General features: G+C 42.7%; 1 protein-coding gene across 3 annotated transcripts in view; it reads left to right on the top strand.

Annotated features, from left to right (window-relative positions):
• Positions 1-24,727, top strand: part of PLCB1 (phospholipase C beta 1) — a 1,298,702-nt gene that overhangs the window by 942,309 nt on the left and 331,666 nt on the right. For all 3 annotated transcript variants that reach the window (XM_063918579.1, XM_063918581.1, XM_063918580.1), the window contains 2 exons: positions 12,877-12,961; positions 14,103-14,280. In XM_063918579.1, coding sequence (XP_063774649.1) covers positions 12,877-12,961; positions 14,103-14,280 — 263 coding nt within the window. The remainder of the gene's footprint in view (positions 1-12,876; positions 12,962-14,102; positions 14,281-24,727) is intronic.

Below are 24,727 nucleotides of genomic sequence, written 5' to 3'. Positions count from 1 at the left end.
CGCTCTAAGTATAGAGTGCGAGTTAGGCGTGTACTCAATGTATCAAGCCTAGGAGGGGCTTTAACAATCCAGTTAGTGAGAATCAACTTTTCCCCCAAAGTTAGAATCACATATAATAATGGGATAATATGTTTCTTATGTGCCGGAATGCCCCAATCAGCAAAAAACAGGCCAAGCATAGCTTTGCAATTTAGCTTTAATTTAAGCCGAAATGTGGAATTGATAAACCACGGATGGTGTAATGGTTAGCATTACTGCCTCACAGCACTGAGGTCATGGGTTCGATTCCCACCATGGCTCTAACTGTGTGGAGTTTGTATATTCTCCCCGTACTTGCGTGGGTTTCCTCCGGGTACTCCGGTTTCCTCCCACTATCCAAAAATATACTGGTAGGTTAATTGGCTCCCTCCAAAATTAACCCTAGCGTGAATGTGTGTGTGTGTACATGTGGTAGGGAATATAGATTGTAAGCTCCACTGGGGCAGGGACTGATGTGAATGGCCAAAATATTCTCTGTAAAGCGCTGCGGAATATGTGTGCGCTATATAAAAAACTGGTAATAAATAAATAAAATAAATAAATAATACCTTACCAAATAATGCATTGGAAGCCCCACACTTCTGGCAATTCCCAGACTCTGAAGGGACCATATGTTTTCGTTGGCCTGGTGTAATATAGATTCTGGCCCTCATTCCGAGTTGTTCGCTCGCAAGCTGTTTTTAGCAGCATTGCACACGCTAAGCCGCCGCCTACTGGGAGTGAATCTTAGCTTAGCAAAATTGCGAACGGAAGATTCTCAAAATTGCGAATAGAAATTTCTTAGCAGTTTCTGAGTAGCTCGGGACTTACTCTGCCACTGTGATCAGTTCAGTCAGTTTCGTTCCTGGTTTGACGTCACAAACACACCCAGCGTTCGCCCAGACACTCCCCCGTTTCTCCAGCCACTCCCGCGTTTTTCCCAGAAACGGCAGCGTTTTTTCACACACACACCCATAAAACGTCCGGTTTCCGCCCAGAAACACCCACTTCCTGTCAATCACACTCCGATCACCAGAACGATGAAAAAACCTCGTAATGCCGTGATTAAAATACCAAACTTCTTAGCAAATTTACTTGGCGCAGTCGCAGTGCGAACATTGCGCATGCGCAATTAGCGGAAAATCGCTGCGATGCAAAGAAAATTACCGAGCGAACAACTCGGAATGAGGGCCTCTGTGCGTAAATTTAACATGTGTTTCCTGGAGTTGTGTCGAATGGAGTGCCTTAAGAATATTAGTAAAATTACCTGTCAATTCCGCATGAGTAGTGGGAGAAAGATAATCCATTTCCCAACTCCTGACAGTCGATGACAAAAGCTTCGTTTCAAAGCCATTTTGAATATCCCAGTAAATATAGGAGGTTTTATAAGATGAGAGCTTGACTATTTCAATAATGTGCGTAAGAGGATAAAATTCAAGGGATGGGTCACACGAGGGAGATAAGGATAGTACATAGTGTCGTAATTGGAGATACATAAAAAAGTCTACACGAGGGATCTGATATTTAGTAATTAAGTCAGAAAAATACATTGATACACCCCCGGGATTGAATACATCTTTAATCAGCGCAATGCCTTTATACTGCCAGTGGGAGAACCGTATATTGTCTAATGCTGCTGGAAAACATGGATTACCACAAAATGATATCAATTTGGAATGAGCCGGGTTTCTTTTAAGTGATTTATTGACAGACCACCATGCCAAATAGGTATCCCAAAAAAGAGGGTTAGTACGGACAGAAGTAGGGAGGCTAGTTTTAGGAGTGTGAAGTAATGCATGGAGATCATACGGAGCACAAAGTGTCTGTTCTATCGCATAATTAGAGTAGGAAGAACAAGAGAGCAACCAATCAAATACGTAACGAAATGCTACAGTTTTGGTAGAAGCAGATACATCTGGTACAGCCAGACCACCCGCACTTTTTGTGTAGTTTGAGTTTGGTCAAAGCTACCCTTGGCTTTTTGCCAGACCAAAGAAATCTGGCAAAAATGTTTTCACAATAACGGAGGTCTGGCTTCGTCAGGGCATACGGTAACATTTGGAAAGGATAGGAAAGTTTAGGAAAAACAATGCTTTTAAGGACTGCAACCCTTCCCATAAGGGAAGGGGCGCCCAGGCATCTAATTGAGTAGCTATATTTTGCAAAATAGGAGTAAAGTTAAGGGTATAGATATTAGATAAAGAGTGTGGAAGATGTAAATGCCAAATTGCTTTCTCACAAATATTTAAAATGCCCGCTCTAATATATACTGCAGACGCCAGGTGCATCTTATTACCATATACGATAAAAGTGCGCTGTACACCGCAAAACACTGCATCCCATAAGAGAAAACAATACACCTACACATTCTCTGAGTACCAAAGCTCATTGATGTATATATTTGTTATTAAAAGGATATGGATTCAATATATTACAAAGTATAGTATACCTATAGTTACATGGTTACACTCACACAGTAAGCAGTTAAAACATACACTTACATACAGTTACATACAGTTACAGTTACAGGCCAGCGATACAATTACCATATCTTTCAATGCATCCTCCTCTTATTATCTCTCTCTCTCTCAGCAAATAAATACAGGAACTGATCTGGCAATAACTCCATCATCGTCTAGTCCAAAACAGCAACTGCCTTCCTGTGTGATCAGCAATGTGTTATCTAGTTTGGGGGAGGGAACTTACTCATTCATGATGAGTCACTAGTCTCTTTGTATATGCTAAACAGGTTCAGCCTTGGGGATGTCCAAAGGGGATTGCCTGAGCTTCCTGTCCACTACCTGTTTGGAATATCGTTCTAACAAAAGTGATTTTAGCTTACATACATTTAATCATAATTATTTGTTGCAATGTCCTACAACTTAATAACAAATATCAAATGAATCTACACATTAATCTGGTTGCTTTAATAGTAAATATGACAGGTCTATCTTGCTTCATTCAAATAATACACATACATGACATTACTTCATTATATAATTTTAAATCATTATGATGTCTGGCGCTTGATATTATTATAATTATGTACTGTATGAAATAAGTGTCGAATCCATCTCTGTGGCATGTCCGTGTAAATGAGTGTGTTACCATATATTGCTGTGCTCGCTGCGCGTATTTGCAAGTATAGCGACTTATAATGTGTGTAGTTTGTATGTTCTTTTTTATGTAATATTTTTGACTTCAACAAAGAAATATGCCCAAGTATTTCAGTTTGGACGTAGCATGTTTAAATATATACAGGGTATGAGAAGAAGAGGATGAGGCAAGAAGAATAGTAGCAGAAGAGGTTAGTGGGAGGAGCTCAGACTTATCATAATTAATCTTAAACCCTGAAAAAAGGCCAAACGAATTGATGGTGTTAAAAATGGTTGGGATGGAAACAAGGGGATTAGAAAGAAAGAGTAACATATCGTCCGCAAACATCGCAATTTTAAGGGAATGGTGGGCGATACAAATACCTTGAAAATCAGGGAGGTTACGGAGGGCAATCGTTAAGGGTTCAATGGCCAAAGCAAACAAAAGCGGGGAGAGCGGACAACCTTGTCTTGTGCATCTGCCTAAGGGTATAGGGGCTGATAAGTATCCGTTACATATAATGTGAGAATGGGAGTCAGTGTATAATATACGGTAAAGGGAAATTAATTGATCAGGGAAATTAAATTTATCAAGGGTCGTAAATAAATGTTCCCAAGAAACCATATCAAATGTTTTCTCCGCGTCAAGTGATAATAAGAAAGCAGCGTCAGGGTTCGAAGAGGAGCCCAACCAATGAGAAGCTGCAATTACCTTACGGATGTTAGTTGAGGAATGTCTGCCTACTATGAAGCCCGTCTGGTCCGAATGGATAATCCCCGGAAGCAGGTACTTTATCCGCCAGAAGCTTGGTAAACAATTTATAATCTACACTCAGTAGAGATATAGGTCTGTAAGATCCAGGTAAGCGGGGATTCCTGCCCGGCTCTGGCAACAACGAATAATAGCATCAGCAAAATATTTGGGCATAGCCGAAGCTGTAAGCAAGGCATTGAAAAATAAGACCAATGGGCCTACAAGTTTTGGGAGAAGTATTTTATAATACTCTCCCAAGAATCCATCCGGACCAGGGGACTTCACAGGTTTAAGGTGCTTTACAGCGGCCTCAATTTCCTGTGGTGTGAATGGAGCACATACGGCAGCCTGTGCGTCATTAGGAATAGAAGGAGTGTCGATGGAATCCCAAAAGGAAGATTCTCCAGAGATATCCCGAGTGGGCTGGGCATATATATCCTCATAAAAATCTTGAAATAAAGAGGGCATGTCTCTACCCGTAGATGCAAACGTACCGTCGGGACGTTGTATAGAGTGAATAAGGGACGTAGGGGTTGAGGACTTCACTAGGTTGGAGAGCAAACGGCTGATTTTGTTACCAAACCTATAAAACTTGTGATCCCGATAGAAGTTCTGTTTATCACCCATAGAGGCGAGCAGACCATCAAATTTATGCTGAGCCAAAACAAAACCAGACTTAGTATTAGGGGTTGGGGTGCAGGGCTCTCCATGCGTCTGTAAGCATTAACTGTTGAGAAATAAAAGGAATACCTATCTTAGGGGACGATCTCCTGCGAGCAGAAGAGTTGGAATACATATATGGGGAAGAAACAATATTAAAGTCACCCCCTAGAAATAAATAATTAGACATATAGGGGACTAGTTTACATATCATACGGAAAAACGGAGCAGAGTGGGAATTAGGGGCATAAATATTGCAAAACGTATATCGAGAATTATAAAGAGAGAGGTCAATTATTACATATCTACCCTCAGGGTCAATGTCAGTGTGGTGGACCTCTATAGGGAGCCGTTTTTTTTTGCCAGAAGTGTAACACTCCTAGCCTTGGAGGAATACGGGGCGGCCACAAGACCCTTCCATCCCAGAGTAGCTAATTTTAATGATTCTGCAAGTAGTAAGTGTGTTTCCTGTATCAAAATGAGGTCTAAATGCAGTTTGTTTAAATATAGGAGTAATTTCTTATGCTTAATCGGGGAGTGGATTCCTCCCACATTCCAAGAACCTATTTTAATCGATGCCATAGAGCATATAACACATATAACTGCAAAACAAAAAGACACAAGGGGAGGAGGGAGGGGGAGGGGAATGGCAGAAAAAGAAAGAAACAAAGACAAAGGAGTATAAAAAATACTCCAATAACATTTGTGAGAAAAGCAACTTCATAATTCACAAAAATAGAGTAAACCAGAATGCTCGTACGTCTGGAAGGCGGAGCTCCCAGCCGAAACTAAAGAGGGAGCAAAAGTCCCTCCTAAAGTCTAACCAGTGACCAATATTTACGTATTAGATAACTACAACTCTGCCATAACAACACATTTAAACACAGAAGAAATATGGTACGGTGGTGCTAGGAGGACAAAAACAAAAAATAGTATGTGCAGCATATAAAGAACCTGTAAGAATTTTTGTTAGAGACAAATGCAAATTTGATACATCACCGCCATGAGAACCGTCCCAACATCAGCAGTAGCGACATAATAGGAAGTAGGTAGGAACTTAGCAAATCCATGCACTACTGCTGAGGGAAGTTCTTGAGCAGTAGATGCCAGTGAAAATGGATATCAAATAGGACGAGATATAAGGATAGGTAGTCCGCTCAGGTATCGTCATCTGTCAACGGGTTCGCTTGTTCCTTTACATATGCCATCGCATCATCAGGTGCAGAAAAATCCTTGAAGGACATGCCATTGAAAATTCTCAGACAAGCTGTGTAGAGTAGGGCGAATTTCCTTCCGTCCTGGATCAAATGTGAGCACACCGGGGTAAAGGCTTTACGAAGCCGTGTCAATTCTGGGGAGTAGTCCTGAAAAATTAGAATCTTCGAGCCATTCCATGAAAGATCCCTCTTTCGTCGAGAAGCAGATCAGATGGATTCCTTGTGTATAAAGTTCAAGCACTTAAACAGGACGACACGAGGCCTAGAGGAGGAGGAGTCTCGTAGTTGACCCGTTCGATGAGCCCTCTCTATCACAAGGTCTGAGCAAACGTCTTGTATGTCAAGCAATTCAGGTAAGGTTTGTCTCAAAAAGAGGTAAAAGGCTGGCCCTTTAAGGGATTCTGGGAGGCCTACTATCCTCAAATTGTTTTTTTGGGATCTATTTTCCAAGTCGTCAAGTTTAGCCCATACTTGTGTGTCAGATTGTTTCAGCTGGACGGTTAAATCCTGCAGGGAGGAAATGGCCTGGAAATTTTCACCGGCGGTGTGTTCCACTGCCAATACCCGCTTAGTTAGCTGTTTGCATTGACTCTTAATGTCCATGACTGCTTGTTGAAGGGCAGCTGCGTTCACCGCAACTTGTTCCTTTAGCATAGGCTGCACCGTCTCCCTCACAGCCTGCACAACATCAGCATATGTGAGGGAAGAAGGGGGGGAGTAGCTGAGGGCTGGTGGATTTTGTCAGGAACTGTGTGAGGTTGCAGGGTTGTCGAGGAGGAAGCAGCCGATGGCAACAGCTGAGGAAGGCTAATGGAAGAAGATTCCCCGCCAACACCTGCCCCGGCGGCCATTTTGTGGGGTGCAGTGCATTCCGCATGGGGGTGCTTACCAGTCATCTGACCAGTTAAATATCTGTCCATAGGCCAGTGTGCAGCAAAAGTGTAACAATTTCCCTAGTGCCTAACACACAAACACCCACCGATCCAATATGTGGCATCACCAGTGGCACAAGCACGTGCCTATATATAGCCTGAGGCACTGCTGGATGAGGCTGGAGTGCGTAACTATGTAATAAAGGAGTTATCAACTCCGAGTACGGCAAGCCAAAGGAGAGCCAGCAGCCAGAGCGGGTTAGCAGCACTGTAGAGGATGTCAGTGGGGGAGAGAGAGACCACCATGGCGCACACTAGGGAGATGCAGAAGGGCCCCCTCACCTGAGCTCCGGAGCACCGGGAAGCACCTGCGGCACGATGTCCGGGCGATACTGTCTTTTCTGAGGGGGTTACCGGACCTATAGGGTGGGCCGGGCGGCAGCTAGATCTGGTCAGAAGCACTGCAGACGGCCGTGTGGGAGACCGCAGCACAGCCCACAGGCGGGACGCGGCCAGCTCCCGTCACCCCAGCTCTGAAGCGCCGGGAGGCACCCGCAGCAAGGCGTCCTGGCACCGCCGCAGCCTCAGAGGGGTCACAGGTTTGTTTGGGTGGGCTTAGAAAGCCCTAGCTCGGTATAGTAAGCGGACGGCACCGAGCAAAAAGGACGCCTGCCTTACATTAGCCGCGCCGGAACCGGAAGCCATAATGTTGGTTATTAATGCTGTATGCGTAAATAAAAAATCACAGAGGACAGCTTTCCTGGTAAGAGCTGTGCTTTGCCATAAAAGGACTTCCGGGTTTAGGACTTAGAAGTCCTTCTGCACATGTGTCGACTGCTGCATGTGCCGCGGGAGGTGCTGGGATGGGTTCCTATTAGATTCCCCTCTGGGAGAATCATGGAAAGAAGACCATAGGCTTCCATAGGGTAACGCCCCCTAAAGATGGTGTTGCCCACTGCATCCAAGCCCTGGAATGTATCATATTCTGGAGCTTGGTGCACACGTAGTTTGCGACCAAACCTCCGAAAACTGCAATTTCAGAGGCTTGGGCGCATTTTTAGCATTGGTGCATCCCGCCTATTGTCCCTCATTCCGAGTTGATCGCTCGCTAGCTACTTTTAGCAGCCGTGCAAACGCATAGTCGCCGCCCACAGGGTAGTGTATTTTTGCTTTGCAAGAGTGCGAACGCCTGTGCAGCCGAGCGGCAGCAAACAGGTTTTGTGCAGAACAAGACCAGCCCTGTAGTTACTTATTCTGTGCGATGATTGCTGCGACGAAGGTCCCGGTATTGACGTCAGATACCCGCCCAGCAAACGCCCGGCCATGCCTGCGTTTTTCCAAACGCTCCCAGAAAACGGTCAGTTGACACCCAAAAACTCCCACTACCTGTCAATATCCTTGGGTCGGCCAGTGCGACTGGAAGCGTCGCTAGAACCTGTGCAAAACCACAAAGCTCTTTGTACTTGTACGACGCGCCCGCGCATTGCGGTGCATACACATGCACAGATTAGCCCCAATCTGCCATAATCGCTGCACTGATCAACTCGGAATGACCCCCATTGTCTCTTACTCATCTACTGTTGTGAATGAGGTGCGTCTCTATCTATACAAATGGCAGGTTGCTTTGCAGAAATACACATTGTGGATCGGTTGATTGCAGTCAGTACCAGTAATTTCGCAACACCCAATAGTACCATATTTTTACTCAGAATAGGTCAGTGCTTCCATAGTAGTAGTTCTATATCTGATTGTAGTAGGACGCTGGCTGATCAGGTTTTTGACCTACTGAATGGGGTCCAAGTCTTCATATTAGAAGTGTTGGAGAGTTTGAAATATGCAGGTAACCAAGAATACACCCGGGCACACATTCCCTCCTCACATTTGGTTCCATACCACAATCTAACTATCGGCCAGTGCCATATGTCAGGTTCCCCCCCCCGGAAATATTTATCAGGAAACATAAACTGGCAGCGGACAGCAAAGAGCCTGGTACTGTGCCAGTCTATGCTATCTTCTGCACTTGCGCCAGCTGCCATATTAGTGCCTCTTGTGATTTGGGCTCTGCCCCTGCGTGCAGTATTATCAGTCTGCACAATAATCAGCAGTTAATAGACTCCTGAGCTGACTAGAGAAAATCTACTAAAAATGCATGTAGACAACAGTAGCTATATTTTATAAAACTACAGATCTCAGTATGTAAAAATCTCTGGAATGCGCTATGATGAAACTTAAGTATTTTGGGAGAAAAATAATCATCCTCATTTCACTTTTATAGGTTTTGAATGAGTTCAATATGTTTCATTTAAAGGGCATATGTTTGTTTGTGTGTCTAGTCCCTGAGCATATGACGGTTTTCGTTTGAGTGCATGAAATAAAAAAGGTTCTGACACTTTCATTTAAATCAAGTTCAAGTTTTAGTTATTTTAGTAACAAGATCGAAATACATTTTGAGAAATATTTCCACCATAGTTCCAATTATAAACTAAAGATCAAAACATTAGTTTGCACTTTGAGATGTGTTTATGAGTATGTTGAGAAAATGTTTTAAGTTTGTGTAGGAAACATGTAATTAAACTCATTGCACTGAAATGCTATACATCAGTAAAATTTTGGAAAAGAATGAAATCTAAATTAATAAAAACATTTCAGTTTCATATGTCATCCGCTTCCCATTTGTAAAATCTTGTTCTCAAGCAACATTTGTAAATTGTCGTAGGAGCAATGAAAGATTTTTCCAATTATATTTTTTAAAAGTAGCGATCCTGTGTTTTTTGTACAGTTGTAACAATTTCATATTAGTAATAGCTGTACAGGATGGTAAATAGGTCGTTGGAAGGTTTAGACACTATGAATTAGACAAGCTGCAAAATGCGTTGGATTTTAGAGAAGCTGCAAAATTCGTTGGGTTTTAGACATACTGCAAAATGTGCTGGGTTTTAGACATGCTGGAAAGTGCATTGGGTTTTAAACATTCTGCAAAATGTGTACATGCTGCAAAATGCATTGGTTTTTAGACATGCTGCAAAATGTGTTGGGTTTTAGACATTCTGCAAAATGCATTGGTGCCCAAAGAATAGATGGGAAGGACTGTGTGGGCCAGGGAACCTGCTAGCGGTCAGAATCCCCCACAGTTGTACAAGTATGAGTACCTTACCTTGGACTATTTATATTTTTGTAAGAGTTGTATTTTGTATATGCTTTGAGTTTGAAAAAGATGTATTGTCAGCTTTTATATCATAGTGAGAAATGCAAAACGGAACCCCAGGGTTCATGAAAAAATGAAAATAACTGATGACCCATTTTAATGACTCCCTGTTCCCAAATCCTAGAGACCATGCAACAACTAATCATTTACTATATGTATAACTATTTATTTATTAATGTGACGGTCACCCATCTGCTGTCCTGCTCCCTGTTGGAAAAATCCGTCTGTTCATTAATATTAGTTGTATTTAACATAGTGCTGTCAAAGTAAACTAGGTTACTTCCTTTCAGTTGTCACACTCTGGAGCTTTATCTCATATAATTTCAGTCCAGCAGGACAGTGCGCAGAAGAGACAACAGGAGTGCTTGGGGGCCAAGCCAGAATATCCTTGCATTGCACAATTACTCGGATCCATCTGTACTCTCCCAGGAAGTCAGTTTAACAGCTATGGATAGCTAGAACTTCCCTGGAGGATTTCATCAGGATGATTTTGCACAGCTGCCTAGTACACAGTCTTATGTGGTCAGCGGAGTGCTCTGCAGTCGGAGGCATGCTTTCTAGTCCCCCAAGCAAAAAGTGTCAGCTTTTATGTAGCACTTACACTCCGCTGGACAAGAGATTATAAAACCTGCGGGGGATGAGCTTGTAAATCGCCTGTTTTGTGTCTGACATGACAGAACGAAAATCATCAACATTCCATCCCCGTTTAATACATTTTTATATTTAGAAACAATTATTAGCTTATGCTATATAGTTATCCCAGTGGTACAGGTATAGGAAAGAATTATCCGATATGATAACATAATCGTCAACTGTCTTTAACCGTTGTCTTGATTAATATTCAGTGGTTCATTGTGAATCTTACACATCGTTGGCCCAAATGTTGGGAGTTGGAGGATCCGGCGTGATTTCAGCGGTTTAGACTATAGATATAAACTGGCAAAAATTTCAAATGCAAAACCAGGTTTTTGCTTGTTGAAATAATAGCCGATTTAGGTCTGGGGTTAAATTGCCAGAATCAGTACCTGCAACTACCAGGATATTCCATATGGGCCTTTATGTATTTTTCATTACAGGTTCTCATAAGGTTACAAACATGAAATGGAAATTACACAATTGTCTGCATAAAGATACTTCCGAGGGAATCTCAGTGCGGCCAGAGTAAATACGCTGCGACGGTCATCATCATCAATTTGTTCATGATTCCAGTAGTATTTAAAGTTTAGTAAAACTTTTGGAACTTTTAATATAATTATGCTATTGGTAACCATGAACATTTTTACACAGTATAATAATGTTTCTGAAGGAATAAATACATTTTATATAAATGCAGAGCTGTGTTACATTTATATGCAAGGCTGGTGTTGGGACAGGACAGGAAGGATGCCTCCATTGGAGTCTGTAGCTTAATATTGTCACTGTAGATCATGGCGTGTGGATCATTATGCCAACAGTAACTAGGTCGACAGTCATTAGGTCGAGAGTGACTAGGCCGACGCCTGAAATAGGTCGACACTGTCATTATGTCGACATGTGAAAAAGTTGACATGAGATTTTTTTAATTTTTTTTTTAAATTGTGTTTTCTTCGTAAAGTGACTGGGAACCCCAATTATTGCACCATGTCCCCTCGTATGGCTCGCTTTGCTTCGCTCGCCATGCTTCGGGCAAGGTGCCTCACTCCGCTACCGCTGCACTCGGCACAGGTTACTATTCCCAATCGCAGTCCACGTGGATCGTATAGTAATTTTTTTTTAAGAAACTCATGTGTCGACCTTTGCCAAGTCGACCCAATGACCATGTCAAACTAATGCATGTCAACCTATAGTGGTCGACCTAATGAGTGTTGACCTACAGTAAGTGTTGTCGACCTAAAGTCAGGATACTAGATCATGATTTGCTATTACTATAAGCTGCTCTATTGTAGGCTCTAGCGCCACCTAAGGACCAGCACAATAGAGCGCAGGTGGTTAGATATTATAGTTCAGAAGCCAAACACGGCAATTCAGGAGTCAGTGAGACCATTAAGGTTCCATGTAGCATATTCAGATACAGCAAAATGACATTAAAAGTTTGCTGTAGGTGAAAGTAGCAGATTTGTAAATGTATTTTATGTCATAATTAAAATGCATTTGGGGATTTTTCGTGAATGTTAATCCCTAGCCTTAGACAAAATTGTAAGGTTTTGAATGTAAGTGCATCATTAATGGAACCCGGGCCCTTTAACAGAACGTTTACCCTTCTCCAAACCAATGTTCAGTTACTGCCTTTTCCTACGGAGACTCAGACTACTATCTTCAGCTTTGTCCCACCACTGTCTCACCAATGTGGTTTCCTCCTTCAAGCACAAATTTTTATCTGTCTGTTGTTTGTAATATCCGTAAATCTGATTGACATGTCCAAGATTGGATCTTGTCAGTTCGGTGCCTGGCACAGTAACCGGAATGATCACTTGATGTTGCTTACTAAAAATGGCATTGACCAGTGGTGGCTTTAGAGGTGGGGCTGCAGGTGATTGGGTGGTTACTATTAATTTGCACAAAAATGTCCGTGACATGGGCGTGTTTGGTGGTCTTGCAGGTGTGTCATCAAAAGTGGATGCATACACAAACGCACAGTCGATGACGTAGGAGGCCATGGTCAGACAGAAAATCTGCACAGAGCTGGTGCGATTTTCCATGGTGCAACCAATGGTGGCATCTAAAGGCGCACTGATGCTACTACATCGTCTATAGACGCTGAAAGTGGGCATCTCAGTCCTGGTACAGTTATACGCATGGATATACACAAGGATTTGCATACAGTTGCAGGAGCCATGACAGTCATTTTTAGATCTGGTTGAAACCACTCATTTTTACTTTTGCTTGAGAAATAGTTTCTGTAAATTATTCCCTATATTGCACTGACCCCCAATCCTGTGCCTTAGTCATCCGTCTCAGCCTGTCTAATTATAGGTTCAGTCCTGCGTATTACCATGAAAACCAATTACAGACACTTTCAGACAGGACTTTATAGCATAATGTTCAATATGTAAATGTTTTTCATTATGTTTTACAGACCAAAACAACAGGCCAAGATGGCGGAGTACTGTAAGCTGATCTTTGGGGATGGGCTGCTGACAGAGCCACTAGAAAAGTACCAGGTAAGACCTCATTATGGGATGCGGTTAAGATATTGGGGGTCAGGATCCTGGCAGTCGGAATCCCGACACCCATCAGAATGCGGACGCCGGAATCCCAACAGCTGGCATCCCAACTGTAACTATAGCGGGCGTGTTAGGATTAGGGTTGGGGGGAGGTTAGGTGTAGGTGCCACCCAGCGGGGTTATGGTTAGGCGGAGGGTGGGGGTGGGGGGTGGAGAGGTAGGTTAGGCTGCGGGGCGGGGGTTAAGGTTAGGTACCACTGACGGGAGGTTAAGTTTAGGCACTAAAAGGGTGGGGGGGTGTTAGGGTTAGGCTGCAGGGAGGGGGGGTTAGGTTTAGGCACAACCAGGGGGAGGTTAGGGTTAGACACTAAGGATGGGGGAAGTTAGGGTTGGGATGCGGAAACAGAGGGTTATGGGGTAGGGGAGAGGGGATACTATACTTACCTTGCCCCTGTCGGGATATTAAAGATCGAGATGACGGCATCGGTATTGTGATCGTTGGCATCCCGTCCGCCAGTCAGACATACCGAACCACTGTTCTTTGGAAATTATAGCTGTCTATGGAAATATGTAATATGATTAATATGCTGAATATATATATATATATATATATATATATATATACTTTTGTTATATTTTGTTTTATTTTGTCATGATGCATATTCATTCTCTTTTGTATGGGTTGCAATACATAATACATATCGGACAAATATATGTTTTAACTTCTTCAGTTAATATTTGTATTAACAAAATAAAAGTTTTTCTTGGGGGATTTTACCCTAACATCACAATATTATTATTATTATTATTATTATTATTATTATACAAACATATAGAACTTTATTCTAAAAAAAACAATTTATCGTTTATATTCTTAATCCTTTTACTGTACCAGTTTAGTAAAGATACACTGTAAAACTATTTGTCTCTCTATCACCATCTGTTGGTCACAAGTGGAACTGTAGTCACTTCTTTATAGTACAGTATTATCTCTGAAGTTACAAGGTCAAGAATAACCTAGGCTGCTTTCAGATATATTTCATCCCTCTCTATTGCCTATATTTACTAAAAATGTTTTCTATGCTAATTTAAAATTGCATTTTCTTTATTCTGAAATGATGCTTCTTCAACATCATAGCTTGAATCAGGGGTCCCTCTTCCAAGCCCTATGGATCTGAAGTATAAAATCCTAGTGAAGAATAAAAAGAAATCCCACAAGTCGTCTGATGGAAGTGCAAAGAAGAAGCTCGCAGAACAAGCGTCCAATGCATGCAGTGACTCTTCCAGTGTGTTTGAACCGTCGTCACCCGGAGCAGGTGGGATAGCAGAGAGTGTGTTGCTTACTGTGTGTCTCAATATGTCAAACACAACACATGTAATACAGCAAGAGAGACTGCTTTTAATGAAACATCCCACTTTTACCATGCAAAACTTTGATCATGAAAGTGCTTTACTTGCAGAGATAGAGGGCGAGAGGTACTACGCCTTGGAAGGAGAGGAAGTACCAGCCAATCAGCCCCTAACTGCCATGTTATAGGCTGTATTTGAAAAATCACAGGAGCTGATTGGTTGGTAGTTTATCTCTCTCCACCTTGGGATCTATGTACTAAGTGTTGGAGAGAGATAAAATGGGCGGAGATAAAGTACCAGCCAACCAGCTATTGTCATGTTAGAGGGTGTGTTTGTTTTTGCTTTTTTTCCACAAAAATATTTATTGGGTTTTAATTTTCAGCAAACATACAAAAATATAGGATGACATAGAAAACAAAAAATACAGGAAGAAAACCAAGGAAGCTCCACATATGATAAAGAAGATATAATGTCACCCATGTTAACTCTACAGGCTGTGTTTGAAAAATGGCAGGAACTGGTTGGTTGGTTGGTACTTTGGGGTCTATGGACTAAGCCTTGGAGAGAGATAAAGTACCAGCCAATCAGCTCCTAACTGTAATTTTTCAAACACACTCTCAACACTCTCCAACCACCTGAAACAAAACATCCAGACGCTCTATGGCAGAGGTTCCCAAATGCTGTCCTCAAGGGGCACTAACATTCCAGGTTTTAAAGATATCCATGGCTTAGCACAGATGATTAAATCAAATTGACTGAGGTACTAATTCAGTCTCCTGGGGCCAAGCATGGCTATACTTGCAACCTGGACTGTTTGTGCTTCCTGAGAACAGAGTTTGGAAATTATTGCTCTATGGCATCCAGTAGATAAAAAATTATATAGCCAGTAAATATTTCCTCAGTTCTCTCTGTCTTCTAGCACATAGGGGAGATGTACTAAGCCTTGGAGAGAGATAAAGTGGATGAAGATAAAGTGCCAGCCAATCAGCTCCTAACTGTCATGTTACAGGATGTGTTTGAAAAAGTGACAGGAGCTGATTGGTTGGTACTTTATCCCTGTCCATTTTATCACTCTCCAAGACTTAGTACATCTGCCCCATAAGGGGGTAGATGTATTAAGTCTGGAGAAGTGATTAAGCAGTGAAAAGTGGAAGGTGATAACGCACCAGCCAATCAGCTCCTAATTGTCAACTTACATATTGGAGCTGATTGGTTGGTGCATTATCACTTTGCACTTATAACTGCTTTATCACTTCTACAGGCTTAATACATCTGCCCCATGTTTAATAGGATAATGGCATCTAACCAAAGCGTCTCCAAACTGAGGCATTGCGTCCATCCCTGATTCAAGCACTCAGTATGGTTTTACCTACCTGCTAGGAGGAACTCAGTTATTACTAGTGGAAATCATTAACTTAGAGTGTACATTTCCCTACAGTAAAACTACAGAAGCCGCAAGAGATTCCTCCGTGTTTTACTGCACCCAACAAATCATAGTGTAGTTTTTATGGCATAGCAAATGTTTTTTTCTTGTTTCTTACAATAGTTTTTTCAGTTCCAATAAAATAAAAACTTAGTATAAACTCTACTTTCACTGGGACAAAAGCCAGTCCCTACAACGTAACACTGCTTACTGAGTTGTAATAGCTATGCTGAGAAGGGCCATTCAGCTTCGGGGAACATACATTTATTGGAAGCAGTTATTGCCTTTCCTGTGTTAGAACACCCCTCCGTGTTTTCCATTAGAGACTTTGATTTGTTTATTATTGTTACCCTTGAATATGACAGAATTGCTCTGCAAATAGTAATATGCCATTGTATCTCACGCAGAGAGCGCATGGGTGCTAGGGTGTGCAAGGGGACTGTGGTTTACGAAAGTAATACAATTATAGTAGAAAAATTCAAAAGCCTAGAGAAATGCATTGAGTAGATATGTTCAGAACCTTAAAATGCAGAAATCATAAATAGATGACAATATACCCCTAAAATTAGATTGTGGTTACAGTAGCAAATTCTTTCCACTTAACAGCATGTGGCCATAGACCCAAGGGGAGGGGTATTAGAGTCTTGGGGGCGTATGTAATAGGGTCCGAGTTGGCGATTTTTTAAAGCGGCAGTCTTTTACAAGGTATGGTTTTGCCTTGTAAATGATTGCCCCTTTAAAAAAATGTCCGAGATCAGACGGCATCCTGCAGACTCGGACCCTATTAGATGTTCCCCTTGGTGTTCTAAGCCACAATTTAATAATGCAACTTTTTGCTACGTGTTCAGACAATGTTAAACCTCACCCAAAGCCACCCAAGCTTTGGTGCCAGCTCATTGACCAGGGATTCATACAAGAAGAATGTAGTTATGTTTCCGGCGGTCGGGATTTCGGTGGTCATAATACCGACGCTGGGATCCCAGGCCGCCAGAATGCCGGCAGCTGCGCCAGGGCTATTCATGCTGGTGGGTGTCCATGACACCCACAGAGTGGGAACAGAACCTGTGGTAAGGGGCTTCGTTACGCTTGCCCCCCTGCCAGCATTCTGGCGGCCGGGATCCTGGCGTCGGTTTTATGACCGCTGGGATCATATACCCAGCTCATGCAAGAGAGCAGTGTGAAAGCTGCAAAAATAAGATCCACACCATGTGATCTTTGTTAATGAGATCGGTCAAAATGAAATTGCATTCATTTTGCATATAATTCCTTTATAACGGTGCATGTTCACTGCCCCTAAAATATGCCAACAAAGTCTCTAGAAATATACCTGTTAGGAATACAGTATCTTGATATCTGCCTACGGGTGTGTACACACGGTGAGATCCTTGCTATGCCCAATTTTCACTTGCGATTCCCCTTGAACTCCCCGGAACCCAGCACCACCGATTTTTACTAACTTTTCTTGAGATATGGACTATGGGGGTCATTCCGAGTTGTTCGCTCGCAAGCTGCTTTTAGCAGCTTTGCACACGCTAAGCCGCCGCCTACTGGGAGTGAATCTTAGCTTATCAAAATTGCGAACGAAAGATTCGCAATATTGCGAAAAGACTTCTCTGTGCAGTTTCTGAGTAGCTCGAGACTTACTCGGCATCTGCGATCAGTTCAGTGCTTGTCGTTCCTGGTTTGACGTCACAAACACACCCAGCGTTCGCCCAGACACTCCTCCGTTTCTCCAGCCACTCCCGCGTTTTTCCCAGAAACGGTAGCGGTTTTTCGCACACACCCATAAAACGGCCAGTTTCCGCCCAGAAACACCCACTTCCTGTCAATCACACTCCGATCACCAGAACGAAGAAAAAACCTCGTAATGCCGTGAGTAAAATACCTAACTGCATAGCAAATTTACTTGGCGCAGTCGCACTGCGGACATTGCGCATGCGCATTAGCGACTAATCGCTCCGTTGCGAGAAAAAAATAACGAGCGAACAACTCGGAATGACCCCCTATGTGTGCTTACAATTTTGGCTTATGTGAGATTTTGGCTTATGTGAGATGTCATTGACATGTGAAATGAACTAGATAGTACACCGATCTAGCAAGGATTGACTTGCCTGCACAGTCTATCTTTTCTTGCGATGCTGACCTGGCGGGACCGCGCATCGGGATCGAATCGGGACTTTCACCTTGCGATCTGCACTAACTTTTCTTGCGATTTTGACTATATAGTCAAAATCGAAAGAAAATATCTCACTGTGTTTACACACCCTTAGACATACTTATGATAAAGCTAACTGTACTAGCAGTATAGAGATAACGCTGGAACACAGGTGTGACACATCATTTACCATCATCTACAGTATATGTTAGCTTGCACATGGCCTATGGGCCACACAAAGATACACTTCTAAATGTCTACCGTAAAGTCAGACACTTTAATCAAAGTTGGACACATCACAAAGGGTTAAAGCAGTTTGCATCTTTTAAAATGGCAATTTATTCAGAAAGTTCTGAAAACAAGAAAGTGGAAAATCTATACATACTGTACAATCAAACTGTAAGGGTTGTGTCTGTACATTGCATTTTTTTGGAGAAATATACTTCTAGGGACTGATCAAACATAAAAACTGAAATCCAATTGGTTCGTAGAAAGAAGCAACCAGCATAAGACCCTCTAGGGCAGGCACGGCAAACGCGTGGCCCTCCAGCTGTTGTGAAACTACAAGTCCCAGGATGCTTTGCCAGCATACCTTCCACTGATCAGCTGGTAAAGCATGCTGGGATATGTAGTTTCACAACAGCTGGATGACCATGAGTTTGACATGCCTGTTATAGGGGTTCCACCACACCAGTGACGTCCCTGCATCGCACCCATCAAACAGTGTCTGCAGATATGAATAGATGAGGATCTAATGTACTGTAGGTACTCGTTAAAATAATACATGTCAATATTCTCACTGAGTGAGAGAATTGAACAAGGTTCTGTGTAATGCTGGCCATACAGCAGGATGACCTGCATCCGATCCGATTCCAGGCCCGATTTCCCTTAATTTACCCCGGCAGCTCTGGACACACGATTTGGGGCTCTGGACACATGAAGGGTCGTTAAACGATTGATGATGTGCCTCACCAAAAAAATTTAATTAAAAAAAACAAACAGGGAAATGCCACTCAAAATCGTACGATGCATCGTATGTACATCAAACATGGGGCCTAATTCAGGCCTGATCGCAACATCAACATTTTTCTCTAATGGGCAAAACCATGTGCCGAGAGAGTTAGATTTAGGTGGGTTATATTGTTTCTGTGCAGGGTAAATATTGGCTGCTTTACTTTTACACTACAATTTAGATTTCAGTTTGAACACACCCCACCCAAATCTAACTCTCTCTGCACATTATTTATCTGCCCCATGCAGTGCACGTGGTTTTGCTCATCAGAGAAAACATTTTCTGCTGCAATCAGGACTGAATTAGGCCCATGGTACGATGTTCTTACAATTACGACGGTTAATATGGGCTGCACGTATGATCATTTGATGCGCACCACTTCATAACATGCACAATGTGCACACTGTTGGCAGAGTATACTGGGCTATCTGGTTCAGTGACATTAGTCCACACACTAGATGACTTAAACAGTAATGCAGGTTGATTTGGTGAACACAGTTGACTCAGATGTAACACTGATATCGATAATCAGGAGCCCATATATCCCACAAGGTAATAGCATTAGGTAGTGGTACTTATCAGGTGATGTCTGTGATGGAGGACTGCACAGCCGTGCAGTCTGACTCCCAGCTGTAGAGAAGATGATGCATGCACTGGAACACTGTGAGTCTCTGTAGCTGAGATCTGCTCCCAGTCACAGCTCTGCACACTTGTACACATGGACTCTGTCTCTCAGTCTCTGTCACACTCTCCTCACTCTCCCTGAGATGGAGGAACAAGAACTACATCATATAACTCCGCCTCCCAGTGACTCCTGGCACTAGAGGTCTGACATTAGGGGATGCACCCATAGACTGGTACACAGAAGGAGACATGTACAGAGCGCACCATATCCTAACACTTTCCCTCGCTCAAGACTGTCTCCGGTCACAAAGTTAAAGAACATGACATTTTATAAAAAAAATCAATAAAGTCACTCCTGTAACCGAAAACATTACGTGAAGCAAAAACAGAATAAGAATAAATCAACATTAACCATATTCTAGTCCACATTCCATCAGGAATGCAAGTAGCAAGTGTGATGACAGTCCTTTTGTCAACATGTTGCCAATATTTTCTTCACTTGCAACATATTCCACATTGACGGACTTGCTTTCCACCAACTCATGAATGAAATGATGTCTTATAGCAATGTGCTTAGACCGTCCATGATGCTTTGTGCTACAAGAAAGATCAATTGCTCCCTTGTTATCACACTTTATGTTGATGATCTCATTGTGGTAAGGAAGACCTAATTCACATAATGTCTCTCTTATCCAAAGCGCTTCTTTTGAAGTTTCTATGAGTGCCATGTACTCTGCCTCTGTTGTAGAAAGAGCAACTGTGGGTTGTTTCCTACTTGCCCAGCTTACGGCTGTGCCTGCCAGTGCAAACAGGTATCCAGCATAAAAACGTCTATCATCCTCATCTGATCAGCAGTCGGCGTCACAGAATACTTTTAAGCTGGTATCCGATGATCCCGTAAATTTCAGCTTTAGTGAACTTGCACCTTTGATGTACCTTAGTCCTCTCTTTACTGCAATCCAGTGTTGTCTCCCAGGATTATTTGCGAATTGGCTTGGCCGACTCACTGCATATGTGATGTCTGGACGTGTCCCAATGCTTGCATACATCAAACTACCAGTGGCATTTTGATTAGGGATTTCTTGCATTTCCTCTGTATCCCTTTTGCTGCTTGGTGAATTTACACTTTTATCAGTGGGAGTACTTACTGGTTTTGCATCTGTCATTCCATACTTTGGAAATTATTGCCTCAATGTATGTTTGTTGGTCAATTGTGACAGTTCCCTCTTGCAGGTTTTGTACAATTTTCATACCTAATAGGTGATTTGCAGGGCCTAGATCAGGCATGTCCAAACTTCGGCCCTCCAGCTGTTGAGAAACTACACATCCCAGCATGCCCTGACACAGCATTAGCATTCTCTGACAGCAAAACTGTGTCAGGGCATGCTGGGATGTGTAGTTTCACAACAGCTGGAGGGCCGCAGTTTGGACATGCCTGGCCTAGAGCTTTCAACTTGAATCTTTGTTTAAGCTGGTGCTTGACGTCAGTGATGTGATCTTCTTGACCTGCCAAAAGTAAATCGTCCACATAGACAGCTATGATGAACAACTTTTCTTTGATAGTTTTGTGGTATAGGCAGCGATTAGTCTCTGACCTAACAAAGTTCATTTCTAGTAATGCTGCATCCAACTTTACATACCAGCAACGACCATTTTGCTTGAGGCCGTATATCGACTTCTTTAAGAGACAAACCTTCCCAGTTTGGAATATATCCATGTCATAGTGTTCAGGTAGTTCCATATAAATTTCCTCAATCAATTCTCCATTAAGGAATCCGTAATCAAACTCTAGTTGGTATAACAGTAGATAATGTAGTAACAGCAATCACTAACCTTAGGGTCTAGTACCTTGTGACTGGTGAGTAGATCTCTCCGTAATTGATTCCATACTTCTGGGTATATCCCTTGCCAACAAGGCGGGCTTTGTAATGAGCTACTGTCCCGTCTGCGTTCAACTTATTGCAGAAAACCGACTTGTTCTTAATCGTTTTACGGTCGCTTGGTCTATCAACCATAGTCCATGTACTGTTATCATTTAGTGCTGACAGTTCTGTATCAATTGCTGACTTCCACTCTGTTTAATCACTGCTTGACTTTGCTTCCTGTATGTTTTGAGGTTCACAGTAAGCTATGTTTGCATACTCCTCACTGTATTTCTTGGCTGGAACACCTTTGTTGCTCCTCATGGAACTTCTGTTCTCTGACTTGTTGTCTGCTTTGACAGTCTCAGATTCAGACACGTTTTCTGCTGCCTGTACATCCAATGATACATTTTGTTGTTGCTCCACTGCTCCAGTTAGTGGCGCTGTCTTGTAGAATACCACATCTCTGGATTTAAGAAGACGTTTACTTGAAACATCCCAAAGTCTGTATCCTTTGCTTTTGTCGCAATATCCGAGCATTATACATTCTATGGATTTTGGATCTAGTTTTCTCCTTTTCTCCTTTGGTATATGTGCAAAAGCTTTGCTCCCAAAGATGACTGATACTTGGCTTTTTCCTGGACCATGCCACCAGTGGTGTTTTACCTTTGACGGCCACTGTAGGTGCTCGATTTTTTAGGTATACTGCAGTAGATACTGCTTCTGCTCAAAACTTCTTTTTCAGGCCAGCATCTCTTTACATAGTCTGTGCTCTCTCAACAATTGTGCGGTTTGCCCGCTCACTCACGCCATTCTGTTCAGGTGTGTAGGCAATTGTTAGCTGATGCTTTATGCCATATTTCCTAAGGAATGCAGCTAAGACTTTGTTATCATACCTGTACTCTCCACCATTGTCTGATCTCAGGATCTTTAGTTTCAGACCTGTCTGATTCTCCACAAGATTTTTGTAATCCACAATTTTGTTGACAACTTCACTCTTCTCCTTAAGAAAGTACACGTGTGTCATGCTTGTGGCATCATCAAGGAGAGTCATGAAATATCTGTAGCCACTGATTGATTCTTCCTCCATTGGACCACACACATCTGTGTGCACTAGAGCTAATGGTGTCTCTGCTCTATTAACTGATTGTGGAAATGGGTTGCGAGTTTGCTTGCCTTTTATGCAACTCTCACACATGGGTCTTTTAGCGTTGCTCACGGTGATCCCTGTTACCATTCCATCTAGCAGTATCTGGACGTTGTCATAACCCAGATTACCCAAGCCTTTGTGCCACAGCTCCATTGACATCAGTAGCCATCATTGCAGTACACTCCTCAGTGTCCAGGACATATAGTTGGCTGCACCGGGTTGCTGAAGCAATAACAGTCCTTCATTTATTTTGCACCATACATTTGCCTTTCTGAAATTGGACTTTGTAGCCTTTTTTCTTTAGGACGCTGATAGCAATGAGATTACTTCCTAAATCAGGCACGTATAACACATCTTGGATATCTGTAACAACTGTCTCACCTCCAATTCCTAAACGTACTGTGATTGTCCTAGCTTGTAATGCAGTAAGGGCCTTATTTCCAATCCCTGTAACTGTAGTGGGAACATACGGTGTTAAAGAATTGAACCAATGATTTTTGCAACTGAAATGTCTAGTGGCCTCCGAGTCCATGTACCAGCAATCCTTCCTGTGACTGTCTGCTACATTCAATGCTGACTCGTTTGGCTTGTCACGCTGCTTCGGCCCACCACTGGAATTTCTCATTCTGCAATCTGAAGCTTTATGTCCTATCTTGTGACATAAAAAACACTTGAATTTGTGCTTTCTGGACTTTGTGCCCTTTGTGATCAAGGCAGAACCCTCAGCTATGGTCTAGACATGAATATGTTCTTGGAACTGCAGCAACTTGGCTCTTACAATCTCCCTTGTCAGTTTAGTGTCGTTTGACTTTAATGCAACCACCAAAAAATCTAATTCTGGTATCAGATTCTGTAACATAGCCATTGCGACTTCTTCCTCGTCCACCTTTGCCCCCACAAATGCCAACTGCTGAGCTATCGACAATAACTTATCAATGTAATTTTTCATGTCATTGCAGGCACTCAGTTTCATTCCATATAGCATGTGTCTTAAACTTATCCTTTTCATTAGACCTTTATCTTCATATGCATTTTGCAGGACTGTCCACATGTCCTTAGCTGACACTTTCCCACTGACTATTGAGTAGACATGCTGCTCCACAGCTAAACCTATCGTCCCGATGGCTCTGTCTACGTCATCTGGGTTTGGACCTGCTCCTGGGTCTATAGTAACTTTCCACAACTTTTCCCGCTTAAGCTGCATCTCCATGGCAAATTTCCATGTAGCATAGTTCTCTGAACCTTTCAGATTAGCAAAATTCATGCTGTGTCCTGTACTGTACATCCTTTCTGCACTTGTATAAAATGTCACATTAAACTGTGATTATTCAACAGCACTCAGGGGGTTAATCTTTAAGTACACGCAGGTCTGGCCATGGGACTGGGACCATAACCTGTTGGCAGAGTGTACTGGGCTATTTGGTGCAGTGACATCAGTCCACACACTAGATGACTTAAACAGTAATACAGGTTTATTTAGTGTACACAGGTGACTCAGATGTATCACTGATATCGATAATCAGGAGCCCATATATCCCACAAGGTAACAGCATTAGGTAGTGTTACTTATCAGGAGATCAGGATCACTGCTGAGATGAGGAGTGCTAGGGGTAGCCTGGAGTCATTTTACATGCAAGCTCTTCTATTTTTATCATGTTGCTTCAAATTATGGAAGCAAAAAAAAATTGACTGGAATACTCTAACTCCCCAAAATCCATGTAGGCCATTTTAGTGAACAGTTTAATGATGTAATTGACTGTATGCATGGGTTGGGTAGGTTATTAGGATGCCGGCAGTCACATGACCAATAGCGGCATCCCGACACTGACGGTCCTGACACCTGAAGGGGTAAGTATGGTAACCCTCCCCCATCTCCTACCCTAACCCTCCTGGGGTGGCTGCTATAGCTAACCCTTCAGGTGCAGAGGCTACGACTAGCCCTGGGGAAGTGGCGGCTATGGGTAACCGCCCCCCATGTGCATAACCATTACCCCCCACTCTCTGTGCCTAACCCTTACCTCCCAGGCCCTAACCCGACCCCCGATAGTCACCTCCGGGATGTTGCCTGACAATGTTCCCGTGCGAATGTCACATGACTGCTGGCATCCCAACCGAATGCATCCCAACCGAATGCATCCCATATGCATATACCTGTGATAAAGGGATCAGTATGATTTGCCGATTGAC

This window comes from Pseudophryne corroboree, chromosome 4 (assembly GCF_028390025.1).
Source record: "Pseudophryne corroboree isolate aPseCor3 chromosome 4, aPseCor3.hap2, whole genome shotgun sequence".
NCBI classification, from domain to species: Eukaryota; Metazoa; Chordata; class Amphibia; order Anura; family Myobatrachidae; genus Pseudophryne; species Pseudophryne corroboree.
Note: the sequence above shows the minus strand (reverse complement) of the source record. Positions and strands in the feature narration are given on the sequence as shown.